Source organism: Geotrypetes seraphini, chromosome 10 (genome assembly GCF_902459505.1).
Source record: "Geotrypetes seraphini chromosome 10, aGeoSer1.1, whole genome shotgun sequence".
In the NCBI taxonomy this organism is placed as follows: Eukaryota; Metazoa; Chordata; class Amphibia; order Gymnophiona; family Dermophiidae; genus Geotrypetes; species Geotrypetes seraphini.
This window is the reverse complement of record NC_047093.1, coordinates 101,967,258-101,989,497: the sequence shown is the minus strand read 5'-3', so window position 1 is coordinate 101,989,497 and position 22,240 is coordinate 101,967,258. Positions and strand designations below refer to the sequence as shown.

Here is a 22,240-nt window from a genome sequence, read left to right as displayed (position 1 = left end):
TTTAGTAGACTGGTCAAACAGACATCCCAGCAGAGCAGTAGGGCACCCCAGGGACACTAGTGAATTTCACATAAAAAGTCCCAGGTCACATCTCACCATAATCCTCTTATATTGTATGGTGGGCCCTCTAAAACCTACCCAAAACTACTGGACGCAACCGAATACCACACCAATATGCCTTCAGGTGTCACCAAAATATAGGTATAGTGAGCTTAAGATGGGGTTTAGAAAGCTCATATATCCCACCGTAAGTAGTTAGAATGGGATCTGGGCCCGAGTCCCCATATCTATAGTTCACTGCACTTACCACCGGGCTACTCCAGTAACATAGGAACATTGAAACAAATGGCCCATCCAGTCTGCGAATCCACAGCATCCCATACCTCCATCTCTCTCTAAGAAATCCTTTGTACCTGTCCCACACCTTCTTGAACTCAGTCACAGTCTATCTCTACCACCTCTACTGGGACACTATTCCATGCATCCACCTCTACTGGGACACTATTCCATGTAAAAAATTATTTCCTTAGATTACTTTTGAGCTTATCACCTCTTAACTTCATCCTATGCCCTCTCATTCTGGAACTTCCTTTCAAATGAAAGATTCACCTCATGCGAATCTAGGTAAGTATTTCAACATCTCTATCATATATCTCCCTTCTCCCACCTTTCCTCTAAAGTATACATACTGAGATTTTTAGTCTGTCCCCATACGTCTTATGATGAAGACCACTGACCATTTTAATAGCCTTCCTCTGGATTGACTCCATCCTATTTATATAGTAACATAGTAAATGATGGCAGATAAAGACCTGAACAGTCTGCCCATAAGTTATACCCATTAAAAAATACATGATTAAATTAACTTGTCTCTTGAATGGGACACAGTACTGCAGGGATACAAGCTATTCAGAAGGAACAGAATTGGGTAGAAAGGGGGAGGCATTGCCCTTTACGCCCAAGAGGGAGTAGAAGCGATCAGAGAAGGGAACACAGAAGGGAAAGAGAAACTGGAGTCGCTCTGGATAAGGATTCCCAGACAGAACAGAGCAGACACAAAAATTGGCTTCTACTATAGACCCCCAGGACAGACGGAGGAAATAGACGCAGAAATGACAGAAGAAATAAGGCAAGGATGTAAGGCAGGCAATGTAATGATCATGGGAGACTTCAACTTCCCGGAGATAGACTGGAACCTGGGAACCACAAGCTGTGGCATAGAAACAAAGTTCCTGGAAATGATAGGAGACTGCTTCCTTGAGCAAATGGTAGGGGAACCGTCAAGAGGGAACGCCACATTGGACTTGGTCCTGAATGGCATAACTGGACAGACAAAAGATATAGTAGTCACGGTCCCGCTGGGGATGAGCGATCACAGCATGATCAACTTTAAACTGGACATTGGGAAAGGAAAGCGAATCAAGAAATAATCCACAGCCTTTAACTTTATAAAAGGAAGATATGACAATATGAGAGCCATGGTAAGAAAACGGCTCAAGAAAAGGATAGCCGAAATCGAAATGGTAGAGCAGGTATGGTCCCTACTAAAATATACTATCACCGAAGCGCAGAATTTATATATTCTGCAGATAGCCAAGGGAAGGAAAAATAAAGGAAAACCAGCTTGGCTAACCAAAGAGGTGAAGGATGCAATAAGGGAAAAGAAGAACTCATTTAAAAAATGGAAACACAAGAAAACAATCGAGGCTTGGAACAGCCACAGGGACGACCAGAAGAAGTGTCACAAGGTAGTGAGAGATGCCAAAAGGAACTATGAGGAAAGGATAGCACAGGAGGCCAAAAACTTCAAACCTTTCTTTAGATACGTAAAAGGGAAGAAACCTGCCAAGGAGGCAGTGGGCCCTCTCGACGATCAAGAAAGAAAAGGATACATCAAAGAAGACAAACAGATTGCAGATAGATTAAATTCAAGTTTCAAGTTTCAAGTTTATTGATTTTTGATATCCCGATCATAAAACAAATATCTGACCGGTTAACAATTTTAAAAAAAGAATTTAAAATAGGAGAGTAAGAACTAGTTATTGGTGTGTTGGAAAAATTAACGAAAACATATTAGACATATACTGACAAACATGACAGTGAGGAAAATTGGGAAGGAAGGAGAAAGTTACATAATATTAGAGGAAATGAGATAGAGGGAAGGGATAGAACATGAAGGACAAGGGTGCAAGGTATAAATGATATGTGCAGAAATGAAAGAGATCTTTTGTGAAAAGGATGAGTAAGTAAGTGGATATAAAAGATTAGGATTTATTAAAGGCATCCTTGAATAGGAAAGTTTTAAGATTAGTTTTAAATTTAGGTAAATGAATTTCATCCCGAAGAAATTGAGGGAGAGAATTCCATAATGTAGGGGCTGTTATAGCAAAATTTGTTTTCCTTGTATAGTAAGATTCTTTTAGGGAGGGAATGAAAAGGAGTTTTTGGTCAGTAGATCGTAAGGTACGGGGAGAACTTTGGGGTATTAGTAATTTGTCCAAAAATAAAGGCAGATGTGAAAGTTTGATTTTAAAAGAGAGCAGTAAAATTTTATAAGTTATACGGTGTGTAACCGGGAGCCAATGAGCCTCCTTAAGGAGCGGGGTAACGTGTTCGAATTTACCCGTCTGGTAAATGAGTTTGATTGCGGTATTTTGTATAATCTGCAAACGGCGAATTTCTTTTTGGGGTAGTCCATTTAATAATGAATTGCAGTAGTCTAGATGAGAGATAACCAAAGAATGAATAAGGATAGTGATCGAATCAGTATTTAGGGTGGAAATAAGTGAACGAATGATACGAAGTTTAAAGAAGCAAGTTTTTACAACTGTACTTATGTGATCATGGAAAGTGAGATCTCTATCTAGAGTAACGCCCAGTAATTTTATTTTAATGTCCATAAGTAGGGGTGTGGATTTGATGTAGATTGTTCCTTCTTTGCGTCGGTCTTTACCAAAGAGGACACCACATCTGTACCCGAAACAGTGAAAATATTCAAGGGAGTAATAGAGGAGAGCCTCAACACAGTAAATGTGGATCTGGACCAGATTTACTATCAGATCGACAAACTAAAAAGCGACAAATCGCCTGGCCCGGATGGAATTCACCCGAGAGTATTAAAGGAGCTATAGGTAGAAATCGGAGAACTACTGCAATCCCTCGCTAACATGTCAATTAGAACCGGAAAGATGCCAGAAGACTGGAAGATAGTGAACGTCATCCCAATCTTCAAAAAAGGATCAAGAGGAGAACCGGGAAACTATAGACCTGTGAGTCTCACATCGGTCCCTGGGAAGATGGTTGAAGCATTGCTTAAGGATAGCATAGTCCAACATCTGGATACCCATGACCTAATGAGAGCTAGTCAACATGGCTTCGGGAAGGGGAAGTCATGTTTGACGAATTTACTTCAGTTTTTCGAGACTGTGAACAAACATGTTGATAGCGGAGAACCGGTGGATATAATATACTTGGATTTCCAGAAGGCGTTCGACAAAGTTCCACATGAGAGACTTCTCAGAAAACTACAAAGTCATGAATAGAAGGGGACATACTAAGATGATTGGAAAATGGCTGGAAGACAGAAGACAGAGGGTGAGCGTGGGAAGTTCTCGGACTGGGAGAAAGTAACTAGTGGAGTGCCTCAGGGTTCGGTTCTTGGGCCTATCTTATTCAATATTTTCATAAATAACCTGGAAGAAGAAACGACCAGTGAAATCATCAAGTTTTGCTGATGACACAAAGCTGTGTCGGGCAATCAGGTCACAGACGGACAGCGAGGAACTCCAGAGAGATTTGAGACAACTAGAAAAATGGGCAGAGAAGTGACAAATGAAGTTTAATGTAGAAAAATGCAAAGTGATGCAACTGGGCAGGAAAAACAAGGAGCAGCAGTATACCTTGTTTGATGTAACTTTGGGCAAAAGTGAACAAGAAAAGGACCTGGGAGTAATGATAGACAGGACCCTGAAGCCGTCGGCTCAATGCGCAGCGGTGGCAAAAAAAGCAAACAGGATGTTGGGCATGATAAAGAAGGGTATCACGAGTAGATCTGAGGATGTCATAATGCCGCTTTACAGAGCGATGGTAAGACCACATTTGGAATACTGTGTCCAACATTGGTCTCCCTACCTAATGAAGGATATAATACTACTGGAGAGGGTGCAGAGGCGAGCGATGAAGCTTGTAAAAGGTATGGAGAACTTGAGCTACAAAGATCGCCTCAGAAAACTAGGATTATTCACCCTCGAGAAGAGGAGACTGTGAGGGGATCCGATAGAGACTTTTAAAATACTGAAAGGATTCGACAAAATAGAGCAGGAAACAACTTTATTCACATTGTCAAAGGTGACTCAGACAAGAGGTCATGGACTGAAGCTGTGGGGGGCCAGGGCCAGGACACATGTCAGAAAGTTCTGCTTCGCACAGTGAGTAGTGAACGCCTGGAACGCTCTCCCAGAAGAGGTTTGGGAGGAAACCACCATTCAAGGGCAAGTTGGATGCACATCTTCTTGAAAGACACATTGAGGGATACGAGTAACTAAGGTATTCGCCAGGGTAGGTCTGGCTGGGCCTCCGCGTGTGCGGATCACCGGACTAGATGTACCCAAGGTCTGATCCGGTGCAGGCATTTCTTATGTTCTTATGTTCTTTGATATTTCTGGGCCATAGACTGTAAAGTCTGGTATTGTCCTAGGTTCTAAATGCTGAAATTGCCATCCAAGCTCACTCCAGCCTATCCAACCATCTTGTTGTTTGCAGGATATCTACCATAAAGTCTGGCCAGTAACATCCTCATGTTCCAAATCAGTGGAGTTCTCATTGATGCCCACCCCAGCCCATCCTACACCGAATCACCATATATGGGACACAAATCATGCACGTCTGTCCAATATCGGCCTTAGCTCTTTAATTTACTTCCTTCATTTTCTAATTAGAGATCCTCTATTTTTATCCCATGCTTTTTTAAAATTTCATCATCGTTTTCCTCTCCACCACTTCCCTCAGGAGGGCATTTCCTAACATTGCTCTTAAGTCTTCCTCCCTGTAACCTCAAATTATGCCCTTTAGTTTTACCATTTTTTCTTCTCTGGAAAAGATTTGGTTCTATATTAATCTTTCAAGTATTTAAACGTTTACATCATATCTCCCCTGTCCCTCCAGAGTATACATATTTAGGTCTTCCAGTCTCTTCTCATACTTCTTTTAGATCAAAGCTCTTACCATTTTCCTCGCATTCTTCTGGACCGCTTCAAGTCTTTTTATATCCTTTGCCAGATAGGGCCTCCAAAACTGAACACAATACTCTAAGTGTGGCCTCACCAATGACCTATACAGGGGCATCAGCACCTCCCTTCTTCTGGTTACTCTTCTTTCTATACACCCTAGTACCCTTCTGGCTACAGCCACTGCCTTATCAAACTGTTTTTGGTTTTGTTTTTAAAAATGTATTCTTTATTTCCATTTGTTACATAAATAACAAAATTAGGTACATCACTATATTACTTAAAGAAATAAACTGAAACAGAGAAAAATGTAGTACTGATCTAGTCTATATCATTAGGGCTATCTTGCACCAAAAAAGAGTAAACAAAAAAAAGAGGCACTGGAGATGTCAAATCCAACCTGTGGTGACCTATGCTTTATTGACAGTTCATAACAAATTCCAATAATAAGTCCTTTAAATGCTAAAACAATTAAAGTCCCGATGTGGTCCAAGTTTCGGCAACTCTGTCGCCTTCCTCAGGGGACAACAATATACAGTACTGGTAATATGCTGCAACCAGTGCATGACAATGTGCTTCTTTTCTGAAACAGATGCTGATGCATTTTCATGCACTGGTTGCAGCGTATTACCAGTACATTGTTGTCCCTGAGGAAGGCGACGGAGTTGCCGAAACTTGGATCCACGTCGGGACTTTAATTGTTTTAGCATTTAAAGGACTTATTATTGCAATTTAATATGAGATATGAATTGTCAATAAAGCATAGCTCACCACAGGTTGGATTAGACATCTCCAGTGCCTCTGTTTACTCTGCTTTGTTTCGAGGCTTGCACCTTCTTTCCTTTTTCCTCTATCTTGTACCATAACATAAGGCAATAGATAATATTATCACAAACAGGCAGAAAAAGGCCTTAACCTATATGTCACACTTTATCATCAACCTCAATGTTAGTCTCTAATGATTTCTCAAATAAAGGTTTATGTTTTAGGAAATTCTCTAATTGAGACGGATCCACAAATATATATTTGTCTGTTCCATAACATACTAAACATTTACATGGAAATTTAAGGAAGAAAGAAGCTCCTATTACCAAAACCTTAGGCTTAAGCTGTAGGAACTGTTTTCTCCAAAATTGCTGACCACAGAACAAGTCCTGTTTTTTGGCAAAATATAATTTAAGAATAGTTTGCTTTTCTAATTCTGTCTTAAATGTAACCAACAAAGTTGCTCGCTTGGTTATAATATCTTTGGATGATTCCAAAAATTGAGAAATATTTAAATTATCAGGTAATACTAATTCATCAATTTTTCCTTCATCAACGCACCCCTGGAGCTCCTGGGAATGTAGTACAAATTATCAGGTGCAAACAAATCCACCTGAGCATATTGAAGAACATCTTTCATGTACATCTTCAGGAGCTCCAGAGGAGCATAGTTAATGAGAAATAGGAAAATTCAAGAACCTAAGATTTTTAACTCTCATTAAGTTTTCCATTCTTTCTAAATATGCATGCAACAATGCACTATGTTTTATACTTGACATATCTGTTTTTTTGTAATGTATTTACTGAAGAATCTAGTCTATCCAATTTATTTCCAATTAAAGACAATTCAGTCTCATGTTTAGTTACTTTTAAAGTTATCTCCAATGAAAATTGACAAAGTTTGGAAACAGTACCTTGTAGTGAAGTTTCAATCAGGTTAACCACCAATCAGACATCTTGTAAGGTAATAGTTTTATCTTTAGGAAGAGGGTTTATCATGTCTCTTTGGAATAATCCCAAAATCCAAAACCAAGGCAAATCCCTTTCATGGAAACGGTGGCAGCGGGCAGGTATATGGTTTGCTCATCAACTGTCTACTCTCACTACGTCAATTCCTTTTGATATACTTTGTTCCACATATATGTTGCCCTCTTCTGCTTATTCACAGTGGATCACACTCATTGAAGTGCTGTCTTCTGTGCACATACGATATGACTTCATGTCTTCCAAAAATACTATCTGCCATTGGTCTTTATGGTCTCTAGCAAAAGGAAAAGCTATATCTTTTTTTAATAATATTCTGAGAGATCATTTCTTCACTTTTTCATACCATTCTATGAAACACTGGGATAATATACTCATCACTCCGCTTTCTGACATTGACTGGGAACTCTTTTGGTCTTCAACAAACCGCCCACTTTTATCTGCTAGAGTTTCACAATCAATGTTCTTTATTATGTGGAACGCAACATGGACCCCATTTCGCATGTGGAAAGCCAAATTAAAACAAGACTCTGTTTGCTGGAATTGTTTGAAAGAGGAGGGAACTCTTGATCACATGTTTTTACATTGTACTTTGGTCCGCTCTTTTTGGACCCAAATTTGGAACACCATACAATCTATCATTAACTGCTCAGAAGAGATTTCTATGGACATTATAATCCTTCGATCTCAACATCCCTGCTTTGCGCAATCAAATTGTCCTCCTAGACTCATTGATACCATGTTGGTAATTGCCCTCATGCACATTCTGAAAAATTGGAAATCATCTTCGCTATTAGATTTTACGTTTTGGTGGAACTCTTTATGTATGTATCATAGATTTGAATCATATGCATATGAGAATAAAATTACACACCGAATCTCTAAGAATTTGAAAAGCAAAAAATCACCCTGGTCATTCTTAGATTCATATGTACGCTCTGACTTGTAGACACTCCTGTCCCCCTGTCCCCCTTTCCTTTTCTTCACTTTTCCTCTTTCTTTCCTTTTTCCTTAATTTTTATTCTGTTCTATTTCATCTTTTTCTCATACAATCTTCACAAATAACTCCATTACTCTGAGCTTTTCTTAATACTATGATCCTTTATAGTTTATTCTATATTTATAAACCATATATATATACAAAATGTTATATTATTTTTTATGTATTTGAATTGCTCTCTATATTTTTTAAAATACTCAATAAAAAATTTATTGAACTAAAAAAAAAAAGGAAGAGGGTTTATATTTGACTCTAGTGACAATTGAACTGGAGTCAAACAATATGCACCTGCTGTTTCTGTGCATTGGTTAGAAAAATCTATACTTGGGTCCAAGTCAAATAATTGTAAGGGAGAAGAATCTACCCCACCTTTGGAGGCCGAATCTATTCTCCCTTCAACGGTTGTAGTTGGTTGAAGAAGTGGTGATGGTTCCCTTGAGGACAGGGAGACTGACTGAGAGGATAAGTTTACTTTATCATCCAGTGATGGTAATGGTAGGGGCTATAGATGTTAGTCCATAGGACCCATAATAGAAGAAATAACTATCTTCGCTTTTCTTTTCCCGAGTGCGCAGTGTTAGAGCCCCGCGGCCTGGGTTCAGTTCGCTTACGGGCAGCGGGCAGCGAGGGAATGGAAGGGAGATGGTGGGGACCCAAGAGGCCAGGGCATGAATGTCTGGTTCATTTCGCTCTAACACTGTGCGCGCCAGCTTCCCTTCTCCTCCCTCCCCCTCATGATGAACTTCCTGTTTCAGAGGAGAAGGAAAGTCAGCGTGTGCAGTGATAGAGCCCCGTGACCTGGATTCTGTTCGCTTACGGGCAGCGAGGGAGTGGAACGGAGGGAAGCTGACCTCACCTCGCCAGGCAGTCATGGGCCCCCTGCCCTGTTTGCTCCCCCCTAATGCCGGCCCTGGGGCCCCCTGATATTTTCGGGCCCGAGCCATCTGCCTACTGGGCCTACCCTTTAATCCAGCCCTGGGAAAGAGGTGCTAAAAACCCCCAAACAAACCCAGGAATGGCCTGCAATCTCCTCCGACTCAGGGCAGGAACTGCTAGTAATGTCAACATGGCTGTACAAGTGCAGAAACAACAGCAAAGAATTGTAAGGCATTAGTGCAGTGACCATACAAAACATATACTTACTGCATGCTGTCTGGATGTGGCTCATAGAAACCAGGTTTCTGTAAAAAGAGATCACATATCAGAAGTGTCAACCAGGAATTAATAGGGTGTTCTTTAATTTCCTGTCTGTCACATTTAGTGGCAAATACTAGTTATAAACCAACTTTGGGCTAGATTCACTAACCTGCCAGAATCGGAACAATTCGTTTCCGATTCGGGCTGGTCTGATTGATTCACAAATCAGTCATATTCAAATGGGGGCGATCAAAGGAACACCCCCATTTGCGAGCAGGGATCGCAAATGTGCGATCCCTGCTCATGTGCAGACTCTGACAGGAGAAGCAGCCTCCTGTCACTGCTGTCAGGGCTCTGCCATGATCTCTCCTGCCTGCCCTGCTCTGCCCCGATCTCTCTTACCTGCTCGCCCCGACTCTCCTGCTCTCTGCTTCCCTTCTCCACAGTGCAAGCCCGTGGTTTTAAAGCAGGACTGCACAGCGGGGAACAGCGGCAGAGAGCAGGAGAGTCAGGGCAAGCAGGCAGGAGAGATCGGGGCAGAGCAGGGCAGGCAGGAAGTGTCTGCAGTAGCCCGAAACTCCGGCCTGGCCCGACACCCCCCCTGAATCAACCCCGACCGGCCCCACCATCTCACTTATGACTGGCCCACTCGCCCCGCATACCTTTTAAATTGTTGGGAGCAGGAAGGGTGCCCGGTCCTTCCTGCTCCTTACGGTAAGGCTCCTCTTCGGGAGCAGGAGGGGTGCCCGGTCTCTCCTGCTCCTGCCCAAAGCCCAGCAGATGAGTCGCTGGACCCGGAGGAGCATGAGGGAATGAGCATCCTTCCTGCTCCCAATATAGAGGTATTGGGGGGCCGGGCCAGGCAGCGGGTGGGGTGGGAGGCCTACAGAGCAGGAAGGACTGTGCGCTCCTCCTGCTTCTAACTTTTTGGGGCCATGCCAGTAGGGGGGGAGGGGGCAAGGGCTGTGCCAGTTGGGGGGGGCAGGAGGGAGAGTTGGCATCCATTCTGCCATATTCGTGCGGGATGGGGGGCAGCATCAGGAATGTTTGTTTGTTTTTTATTGAATTGCCGATGACAGGAGGGAGTTGGCATCCCTCCTGCTTTTTTCTTTGGTGGGGCACATTTGTGTGGGGGGGCATGTTTTTTTGACAGACCTGCCTTTTTATTAATTTTTTTTTATGGGGCAGATATTTTGCATGTATAACACACACAAAAATATCTGTGCCATGGAAAAAAAAATGAATAAAAAAAAGACAGGCATGCCTGTCAAAAAACCTGCAGACCTGTCGGTAACTCAGTTACCGACAGGTCTGCAGCAGTCGGGTTGGCCAATAGTACATCCCGATTAAAAATAGCCAAGCAATTGTTAGTGAATCAATCGCTTGGCTATTTTGCATGGGGTTTTGCTAATGTGCATGGGAAGGTCAGGATCGGATCGCTACAGGCTTTAGTGAATGGGGTTGGAGGGAAATTTGGTCGCAAAGGGCTCGCAAACCGATCGGTACACAATTGGTTTGCTTAGTGAATCTAGCTCTTTGTATTTCAATGGTGAGAGGAAAAGAGACATTAATATTAACATATGCATTTCTATTCTGCTTTACCTTTCAGTTCAAGGTGGATCACACAATAAAAGCCTAAAAAAACATCATAAACAAAAATCAATTCTACGTATACATTCCAATTTACTAATCCTCTAAAACATCAGCCACTGATGTGCTCTTTACTACTGCCATGTAGATACCACCCTAAGATTGTATATAGCTTGTATATTCTTAGATTCACCAAAGCCCATGTGTTCTTAGTCCTCCTTCTGAGATTCTATTTAGCTTGTATACTCTTAGAGGTCCTTTTATCAAGCCGCGCTAGCCGGATATTTCATCATGCGCTAACCCCCGCGGCCGGCTAAACAACTAACATCTGCGCAATGCAGGCATAAGCGGCTAGCGCGGCAGGCGGTTTAATGCGCGTTAAATCCCTACCGCAGCTTGATAAAAGGACCCCTTAGATTAACTAAAGTAAGTATGTTCTTAGCTTGTATACTCGATTCACCAAAGCATGTGTGTTCTTCAAGTTTTTATTAAAATTTGATTTGATCACTTATCCAATTTCTAAGCGAGTTTACAATGTAAAATATAAAAAGGAAAACAAAAACATTAAAAAAAAAAAAAAATAATGCCATTGACAATTCCATTAACATAAACAGAGGAAGTACAATTTAAAAGAAATGCCCACTGGTACATGGTATTTTAAAATGGGACACATGTGACAGACAAACGAGAGACAAAAGGAAATTGGGTTAGAACTACAATTTGGATAGGAACAGAAGCCAAATAAGGAAAAAACAAAGGGAACATTGCTTCTTAGTTCCTTGAGGGAATTAGAAAGATACTATTAACAATTAAATCAAATGTTGAAAGCTTCTTTGAATAGATGACTCTTGAGTAGGCCTTTGAAACGCTCAAGGTTAGTCTCCTCCCTTATGGGAGCTGGTAGGGTATCTTTCCTATAACATGTATATTATCATATTCCGTCGCAATTTTCTATAATGTGTGTGTACTGATCATGTAGCTCGCTATTGTTCCTGTAAAATGTCATAAAAACATAAGAACATAAGAAGTTGCCTCCGCTGAGGCAGACCAGAGGTCCATCTCGCCCAGCGGTCCGCTCTCGCGGTGGCCCATCAGGCCCACTGCCTGAACAGTGGTCTCTGACTAATTTTACAATTTACCTCTATGTATGCTATCAATCCTGAAACTACTGTGTATGTATCATTGTAACCCGTACTGGGCTCCTGGAGAGGATAGGCTATAAAATTATATAAATAAATAAATAATCACAATTAATTAATCTAACCTTAAATATTTTTGGAACAGCCATGTTTTCAATTGTTGTCTACACAACTTATAAAATGATAACATTCTAAGTTGCCTAGGCAGTATATTCTACAAAAGAGGACCCTGGCCCAAAATAGTTTTATGCCTTGTAGATTGTAAATGAATCTCAGATAAGATTGGGACATTCAATCTAATTTTAGACTCTGACCTTAAACTTCATCTTCAAGTGTATAACCTACAAAATTTTGGCATATAATTGGATACCATTCCATATACAATTTTGAAAACAAATATTATAAACTTTAAACTCAATTCTTGCCCTTGACAATACTTCTTTAATCCTAAAATTGAAATGCATCAAGAATGTAGTATTTTTAGGGGACACCACAAACAGAAACATGATGGCATAAAAAAGGCCATATAGCCTATTCAGTCTGCCCATCCGCAGCATCCACTATCTTAGGGATACCATATTTTAGACTGTAAAACCCCAGACACATGGCCCCACCCTGTTCTGCCTGCAGCCCCGCCCACTTCTGCCTTTGGCTCCACTCATTCTGCCCCAGCCCCGCCCAGTTCAGCCTCTCTAGCCCCACCCTAATCCACCCTCAGTCCCACCCCCACAAACTTCCTCTCTTCTTCCCTAAGCTCCAGCCACGTCTGGAGGGCCTGGAGCATGTGCGGATGTGTGCGATGTCATCTGCGCATGCTCAGAGGCCCTCTAGATGCGGCCGGAGCTTGTCGGGCCTTTCCAAAACCTGGACAAACTGTCAAGTTTTGGAAAGTCCTTCCGGGCACCTGGACAATCCTCTAAAATGAGAACATGTCCGGGTTTTCCCGGACATCTGGTAACCCACACTATCTCCTCCGCTCCCTAAGAGATCCCATGTGCCTGTCCCACGCTTTCTTAAATTCAGACAGTCCTTATCTCCACCACCTCTACCAGGAGACTATTCCATACATCTAGAGAATTACACGAGGAAAATATTTGTCCCTGTCACCACCCTCTCCCTGCGACCACTGTCCCCACCCCGTCCCCAAGACTACTATCCCCACAGAATCCATACAAACCTCAGTACTGCAATATTTCATTTATTCCTTTCTTATAAATCAAAGTTCTGGCTGCTGAACTAGAGAAAGAGATGTTCAGCTGGCAGGGCTTTGTTTGTTTATAAATTTTTATCAACACAACTAATATACTATTTTATCCTAAAGCAAAAAAAAGAAAAGAAAAGAAATAAATAAACTTTTTTTTTCTATTTTTGTTGTCTGGTTTCTGCTTTCCTCATCTTCTCATTCAATTCCATCCATCCACTGTCTATCTTCACTCTGCATCTTCCATTTGCTCTGTTACTATGCCTCTACCTTCACCTCCCCAATTGGTCTGGCACCCATCTTCTTCCCTTTGCTCCCCCCATAATCTGGCATCTCTGTCTTTCCTTCCAGCATCTTCTCCCCACTCTGTCTTCCCCATTTTCCTTCAGCATCTTCTCCCCACCACCACTACCCTTCCCTCTTGCCACCTCACCGCCCTTCAGCATCCCTCGCGCGGCCCAAAAATCTCCCTCCCTCCCCCTTACCTTCGCGGCGCAATAATAAAGTAACTTGCTCAAGCCGGCTCAGCCTGCTTACAGTTGCGTGCATCTGTGGGCGGAAGCTTCTCCTCTGATGCAACTGGAGGAGGAGACACTTCCGCCCACAGATGCATGTGACTGCAGGCAGGCTGGGCCGGCTTGAGCAAGTTACTTTACTAACACGCCACAAAAGAAAGGGGGAGGGAGGGAAATAGATTCGGTAGGTAGGAAGGAGGGAGGTGACCGTGCGCGTTCCCTCCCTTAAATGCGGGGACAAGGCCATTCACTGCTCCACAGGGCAGTGGATGGCCTTGTCCCCATGCCTGAGGTGAGTAATTCCCCCCCTACCATTTCAGTGGGTTACTCGCGGCTAGCCGCAGGTAATAGCTACCGTGTCATTCTCTACATGCATCTACCACCCTTTCTGTAAAAAAAGTATTTCCTTAGATTACTCCTGAGCCTATACCTGTTAACTTCATCCTATGCCCTCTGATTCTGGAGTTTCCTTTCAATTGAAAGAGACTCTCCTCATTTGCATATATGTCACGTAGGTATTTAAATGTCTCTATCATATCTCCCCTTTCCTGCCTTTTATCCAAAGTATACATATTGGGGAAAATTCTATAAACAGCGTCCTGACTGTAGGTGGTGGTAGGTGTCCTGCCACTGTCTAACCAGCCAATCAGGATGCATGATTTCTAAAACAAACAAACAAACCCCAAAATAACCCCAAGGCAGGCGCCTACACCGTAAGGTTAAAGGAGACACATCAGGACACTTAAGCTCGCCAAAGGCTGGGCATGGGCGTAGTTTCACCCAGAAGTGGCATTGGGTGAGCTTAAGCAGACCTAGGCATCTCCCTAGGGCCGTGATAGTTTCAAGTTCATTTAAAATTTGATAAAATCGTTTTTTGAGAAATTTCAAAGTGATGAACAGTACAAATGGGTGAAACAAACAATTTATTGGGGGAAACACTGACACACTTCAAACAAGAGAAAAGTAAGAGGAGGAACTACAATCGGTATAGGAAAGAACGAAAAAGGGAAATGTTGAGAGGGAATTATATTGATCAAGGCTTGCCTACTTAAGTGTCGATGTTGGGTTTGCTCTAAACCAGGAGTGTCGAACCTGCGGCCCCGTGAAGTATTTTGTGTGGCCCCGGTTGAGGGCGATGCAGTGTTTTCCTCTGCTGCCCCCGGGTGTTTACTGTCTTGCTGGCTCCCTCCTCTGTCTTGCTGCAGCGTTTGCGCATTTGTGCGGTCCCAGAAACATTTTTTTCAGCCAATGCGGCCCAGGGAAGCCAAAAGGTTGGACACCCTGCCCTAAACTGAATTAATCAAAAGCGTCCCTAAATAGGTAACTTTTTAATTTCCCTTTAAACTTGCCAAGTATTTTTTCTTCCCTTATCATGGCCGGTAGCAGATAGATACCTGAAATGTTGGCCTACATTTCAAATAGACGTGGTCACAGAGCTGATCGCAGCAAGGTAATCTCCCTACTGCTATCAGCTGAGTGGCCATGGCAAGGAACCCGCACCCTGCGAAGTCCCCCAGCAGGAGGGATGACCATTCATCCTTCCGCCAAACCCCCTACCCGTAATACGCCGGTTAGGAGGGATGGCCACTCCCTCCTGCCCCTGAATCCCCGCCCCCCCACTGAAGACCGGCAGGATAGATGCCCACTCCCTCTTGCCAAAACCCCCCAAACCACGGATACTGTGCGAGGCTGAAACCTTCTGACAACCCCATGGCTGCAGGTCCCCCCACCCCTAAACTCTACCCTCCCCCCAACCCCACATACTTTTTAGCTGAAAGGCTGGCCAGAGGGATGCTTACACCCTCTAGCCGGCAGGCCCACCACTCCAAAAAGGTGCATTCTGGGAAGCACCGGGGAGGGGAAAAAGGTTCTGATTGGCTCAGATGCCTAAGGCCCCTCCCATAGGAGTCTTAGGCCTCATTCCCAATGAATCCTGGGATGCAGTGGGAATGACCTAACACTCTAGTTGGCCCAGGTGCCTAAGGCCCCTCCTGTGGGATGCACCAGGAAGGAGCCTAAGGCTCTGATTGGCTCAGATGACTAAGGCCCCTCCTATATGTCTCTCCCATCCCAGGATGCACTGGGAATACGGCCTAAGACTTCAGTTGGCCCAAGTGTCTATGGGAGGGGCCTTAGGCATCTGAGCCAATCAGAGCCTCAGGCTCCTCCCCGGTGCAGGGTTGGGACCTGCAGCCCTGGGGGGTATCAGTTTTTTTTTGGCTTGTGTAGTATCAGTGGTTTGGAGGAGTGGTAGCAGGAGGGAGTAGGCATCCCTCCTGCTGAAATTCAATGGGAGGGGGGGTTATATGGGCGCCATTTAGAGAATTGGGGCAGTTATGCGGGGTTAAGCGGCTATCCCTTAGGGCAGATGCAATTCTATATAGAACACCAGCATCTGATTCTCAGCCACTTCTTAGGCAGCTGCTGAAACTGGCATCCTATATAGAATTTCCCCCACTGAGACCTTTAAGTCTGTCTCTGTATGCCTTATTTTGATGACCACCAACCATTTTAGTAGCCTTCCTCTGGACCAACTCCATCCTGTTTATATCTTGACAGTTCATCAGAAGACCAGATACCTACAGTTCGCACTCTAATTTCTCCCTCCAATATATAGATCAGTCTATGGGGCACATGTGTAATCCCAACAAAACCATGATTCCTATGGTTTTTTATGGTACATCTCTATAGGTGCTGTGGGTACCCGAGCACCCCAAATATTTTTTTGGGACCTCACATGACCAGGGTCGGCGTACAGTCTGGGCATCTCTTCCCCCTTCCCCTCACCTTTCTGGTTTCCTTTTAAAGTAAAATCTTTTTAGAAAGGCCTCGGTGTGGCAGCCATTGTCACAAACTACCAGCGCTGCCCTGAATATTTCCCTCTGCCGTAATCACCCCCCACCCCCACCCATTTCCACCAGGGAAGATTGTGGTAGAAGGAAATCTCTGGGGAAGCATCAGCAGCTTGTGAGAATGGCTGCTGCCTCGGGGCCCCTCCAAAATGAAGATTTGACTTTAAAAGGAGACCGGAAAGGTGAGGGGAAGGGAAGGAAAAAGACACAAGGGGAAGAGATGCCCAGTTCATGGGGTCCCCTGGAGCTGTTTTAAGTTATCCCAGGGATGGGGGTGGGGTGAGGTTGGATGAGAGTAGGGGGAAATGCAGATAGGGGGAGGGGGAGGGGGAGGGAAGGAGAGAAAGATGCTGACAATGGGAGAGATGCCAGGCTGTTGGAAGGAGAGGAGAAAGATGCCAGGGGAGAAGGGGGAAGGAGTATTACAGAGATGTCAGACAACGGGAGGGGGCGAGAGAGGGAGGAGATGATACACATGGATAGAGGGATAGGAGAGAGATAGAAGAAATGCTTCTTATGGCTAGATGGGAATAGGGGAGAAGAAAGAGGGACAAGATGGAAAACTTGGATAGATGGGAATGGAAGACATGGAAGAGTAGATAGATTTTAAGAAGAAAAATGTAAGAAAGTTGAATGTTTCACTAAAGATAGATGTAGGGCAAAAAGTGAAGGAGAGAAAAACAGAAAATGGATAATAAGACCATGGAAACACAATTAAGAGCACAGACAGAAGAAAGTTAATCCAGAGTCTGGGAAGAGATGATTAGAAAAATAAAATCACCAAAAAAAACCTGACTCATAACAAAGACCTATTATATTGAAGTTTTTGTTTATGTTCATACACTTCCAGGGAAGGGTGGGTGGGATATTTCTGTCCTAATCTTGGCATTTGAGTATTTACATTTAGGGGTGGGTGGGAGGATGAAAGGATAGTTTTAATTGTAATAGGGTAAGGCTATGGAAAAAAATAAATAAATCATTTAAAAAAAAAATAAAAAAAATATATATATATATGTATTGGGTGGGTGGATGAGAGAAAATGGTTTGGTTATGAATATGTGTAAGTTGAATGTGCTTTTTTGTTGATTAAATGTATGTAATTTATTTATATATTGCACTATTGTAGTTTGGAAAATCAATAAAGAATTTAAAAAATAAATGAATTGGAAAAAAAATAAAAATAAAATCACCAGACAACAAAGGTAGGAAACATGATTTTATTTTCAATTTAGTGACTTGAAATGTGTCAGTTTTGAGAATTGCACTGTTCAAAATAAAAAAAAAATATTTCTCTCTGGTGTTATACTGCACGTAGAGCATGGCATTTTAGGGTTTCTTTTGTGTATATTAGTAATTTTAGGGATCCTATTATCAAGCTGCGGTAGGGGTTTAACACACATAATACCGCGCATTAAACCACCTGCTGCACTAGCCGCTAACACCTGCATTGAGTAGGCGTTAGTTTTTTAGCTGGCCGTGGGGGTTACCGCGTAATGAAATGTCTGACGCGCTAACCCCGCTAGCGCGGCTTGATAAAAGGACCCCTTAGTTTGTGGTCCTGTATTTGCATAGGGGTTATTTGTGTTCTGCTTATGTGACCAAGGCCAGGTATTCTGGTAGGAATGAATGTTGAAAAGCATACAATGTAGTTTAATTTTGTGGTTAACCATATAATAAAATTATATTGTGTGTATATATGAAAAATGAATGGAAAAAAATGGCATTATAATTAGTACTATTATTATGGGGGTGGGGTCAGGAGTAGAGCTTTAGTGGGATCTAGGGCGGGGGCTTTTGAGCATCCCCAATCATTTTGAAAATTTGGTTCCTATGTCACTAGGTATCACTTTAAAAACAGCATTTGGTGTTTTTTTTCCTACTCCAAAGGGGTCTGAAGGGCCAGTCAAGCAGATGAAACGATACTTTTTGAAGACTTTCACTACTGAACCCTCCTACACACAAAAACATACCACCATAGTGGTTCCTACTTTTAAATAAATATACCCAATAGGACCTCAAAGCAATTCCAAACCGGGATTTAAGCGCTGTGAAGTATTTATCCCAGAAGGAAAGCAGGATTGGAGATTGTGTCCTTCAGATGTGACAAGAAGTCACAAGTTAAAGTGTGCATCAAAAAAGAACCTTCAACGCACATTCTCATGAACCTTACAGATAGTAGAAAGGTTATCATGCTCACTGACCATATAGCTGAATGTTACATGTGTATTGCTTTTTTTGAGATGCTTTCATGTCACACCTTATGCTCAAGGTACATGCTTTTTGTTAAAGAGTGTGGCACGGGAATGGGAACTACAGGATTCGAGTTAAGGAACTAGGTCATTAGCACTCAGACTTAATGAGGTGGGTCAGTAGAGTGGGCAGACTTGATGGGCTGTAGCCCTTTTCTGCCGTCATCTTTCTATGTTTCTATGATTCCCACAGAGATAGAAGAAGTTGCCACAGGATTCCCATGGGAGTGTAGTGAAAATCTCTGGTGATTCCAGAATGAGACTTGGAATGCACTAGGAAAGGCAATTGAAGTACCAGATTGAGACTCATTGGTTGAAAAGTATGGATGGGGATGGAGGAGTGTCTACAGATTAAGGGGTTTTCCCTCCTCCATGCAAATATTATACCCCCCGGGCAGCAGGAGGTGCTAATCAAATGTAGAACTATAGGTCCCAGCATGCATTGGGCTATGGCGTTCAGTGTTGAGTCACAGGGGCGGGACTCACAGGAGAGAGGTATTTCTATCCAGGCTGGGTTTATTCTACAGAAGTCCCTGAGGGAGAAAGAGGAACCCAAGTTTTCCCTAGAGAGAGGCAGAGGCAGGCTTTGAGAAAACAGACTGATGCCTGCAGCAGTTTGGCTGAGGTAAGCCAAATTCATTCTATTTTGTATAACAAATAAAAATTCTTTATATGCAATTGTGTCTTGGCTGTATATATGCTGACCTCTCTGGGCAAGCTAGGCTAGCCAGCCAAATCAGGCTAGTCTCCCACATATAGTGTTTCTTATTGGTTTTTAGCTTCTACTGCAGAGAAGCTGACCAAGGGTCTGTAGAGGCTGGGGACCTCAATACAGAAAGTTCTATTTTTTTTAATTTTTTTTTGTTGATCACCTTTAAGAGATCAGCTCCAGTTGAAGGGAGCGAGGAAATTTAAAATAGGCATTTAAAGTCAAACAGGCAGGATTTTATTTGGTTTAGTTGTGTACTGCATTACCACAAGGCAGAGAGAAAAAGAAAAAGTGCTTGTGTGTATACAGCTCCAGCTACTGACAGGTTTAGTTAAGCTGCTGTTGGCACCTGCTAAGCCAGCAGCATATCTGTGAACTGCAGCAGTGAGAGAGTGAGAGCTGCCTTAAATTACCCCTAGGGTTACCATATGGCTCCAGAAAAAGGAGGACAGATTGAGAGATATGGATATGGGTTTTACTTCCATTGCTTTCAATGGCAGAAAAACCCAGATGTATCAATCCGTCCTCCTTTTTCTGGAGCCATATGGTAACCCTACCCCCATTGAATTCAGCTGGGAATATCTACCTGAGTTGTGCAGAGAAAAGAAAATGCTATAGGAACAGGAATTGTTGGAAATCCTAGAGTGGATTTACGATAAAGGCAGTAATACAGGCTGTATAAGAGAAGGTGCAGCTTGCTGCCAAAAGGAGCCAAGTGTTTACTTTGAAAATTGTGACTGCTGCCTGTGTGGAATAAAAGCAGTGGAATGTCTGTAGGGAAGTGATGATTTTACAAGTCAGTACTCCAGTTAATACTAGTGTGAGACCAGAATCTGAGAACCCAAAATGGTAATTTGGGAGCAAGAGTGGCAAGAAACCTGGCTGATCTTGCAACAGAATCCTGGCAGGGTCAGAGGAGCACAAGAGATTAAGTGCCCTGTAGCTAGTAGACAACTAGGAGGCAGTCAAGGGACTGGCCAGCAGAGAGAAGCAGGTTTTAAACCCAGGAGAGTGGGAAACAGAAGCCCAAAAGTTCCAAGAACGGGAAAGGAGATCAGTGAGGGGTTTCAGGTGGCGTTCCAATCCCTGACTCATGGACAGCCCAAGAGAAGGAGCCCACTGAAGATTGGTATGAAGTATCTACCATGGTGTCTCAGTCGGAAAGGGAGACTGAGCTCCAGGAGGACTACCTTGAAGGGGTCCAAAGCCAAAGCCAAAGCCCACAGGAGATTACTGACAGTGGGTAGGTTAAGACTGTCAAAGGAACAGCTTGTTGTTGTTGTGCCACCAGTTAATGACTCTAGAGCAGGGATGTCAAAGTTCCTCCTTAAGGGCAGCAATCCAGTTGGGTTTTCAGGATTTCCCCAATTAGCTAGAACAGGCTAAGCGTCAAATTAAAGACCTGTTAGAAGACCAGCTTTTTTCTGCTGAATATGTAGCTAAATTAAGGGAGAAAAAGAAAAACTTCCAGAGGTAACTGGTGGAAGTCCAGGACCAGTTGTTTAGGCAAAAGGAAAATACGGAAGAGGCTCGAGAAGCCGACAAAGCTGTTTAGACTCAGTTGATTGAGATGGAAGTATCTAAGAATAAAATAGTGAAGGAATGAGGTATTGTCCCAAAAGTTAAAGGAACAAGTCAGTTTAGTAATAGTCCAGATGGACTAAAGAACTTCTGTCAAAGAAAGTGATCTCAAGCCCCAGCAGGGAGAGAAGGAAGGGATCTGGCAGAACATCCCTCCTCTCCCCACAGAAGTGGAACACCATATGGCCTTGAGTTGAGGCCACTTTGAAAAAGTTAAAGGGCAGTTCCACTACCATCAGGAGCTGCCCCAATGAGAGATCATCGGGCTGCAGGAGGAGCAAAGTGTTGGGCTGGTGTGAGAGGCGCACTCCACCACCCGACGTCTCTTCCAGAGCAGCGCCGCTTAAGGTGATATGCCTAATGGTAAAATCCTTTACGCAGTGACTGAGGGCAACAAGGAACTTTGAAAAAGTTGAAGGGCAGCTCCACTGCCACTGGGAGCTTCTCCAATGAGAGATCATCGTGCTGCGGGACTGAATGCAGCTAGGAACTTCACTGCCTGTTTATCAGTTCTCCGACCTTAACAGTATTCAGAATGCTGGCCCCCAACCTAAACTGCTAAAACATGCCTACTGCTAACAGCTTAGAACAGGGGTGCCCAAAAGGTCGATCGTTATCGACCAGTCGATCGCAAAGGCAACACGAGTCGATCACGGAGCCCATCCCGGGCTCCGCGAAAGACTTGCGTTGCCTTTGCATTCTCTCTGTTCCCTGATGCAACAGGCCAGCAGCAACTACTGAAGCGCCGGGAAATCCAGCTTCTCTCCCTCCCCCCACATCAATTCTGACGTCGGAGAGGAAGTTCTGGGCAAGCCAATCGCTGCCTGGCTGGCCTGGAACTCCCTCTCCGACATCAGAATTGACATCGGGGGGAAAGCTGCGGTGTCGGGAAACAGGGAGAACTCTGAAGCAACGGCGGTGGTGGTTTGGGGGCCTGTTTCCAGATGTCGGAAGTGGCTTGGGGGCCTGTTTCCAGACGACAGCCCCGGTGGTGGCTAGGGGAGAAAAATAAAGGAACCAGAAAGACAGGGAGGCAGAACAGGGAACCAGAAAGACAGGGAGGCAGAACGGGGAGACAGAAAGACAGAGAGACAAAAAGAAAGAAAAGGGGGCAGGGAGACAAAGAAAGAAAGGGGAGGGGGGCACAGAGAGAGGAAGGAAAAGGGGGAGGGAATGGAGTGTGTCGGGTGGCAGGGGGCAGTCAGGGAGAGAGGAAGAAAAAGTTGGACTCATGGAAGGACAGAAATGTTGTTTGGGGAATGGAATGAGGTCTGAAGGAGATGAAGTATTCAG

At 43.5% G+C, this 22,240-nt stretch overlaps 1 protein-coding gene across 3 annotated transcripts in view; it reads right to left on the bottom strand.

The window, feature by feature from the left end:
* Nucleotides 1-22,240, bottom strand: part of NOXA1 (NADPH oxidase activator 1) — a 199,688-nt gene that overhangs the window by 106,116 nt on the left and 71,332 nt on the right. For all 3 annotated transcript variants that reach the window (XM_033961770.1, XM_033961772.1, XM_033961773.1), the window contains exon 7: nt 9,118-9,155. In XM_033961770.1, the coding sequence (XP_033817661.1) occupies nt 9,118-9,155 (38 nt within the window). The remainder of the gene's footprint in view (nt 1-9,117; nt 9,156-22,240) is intronic.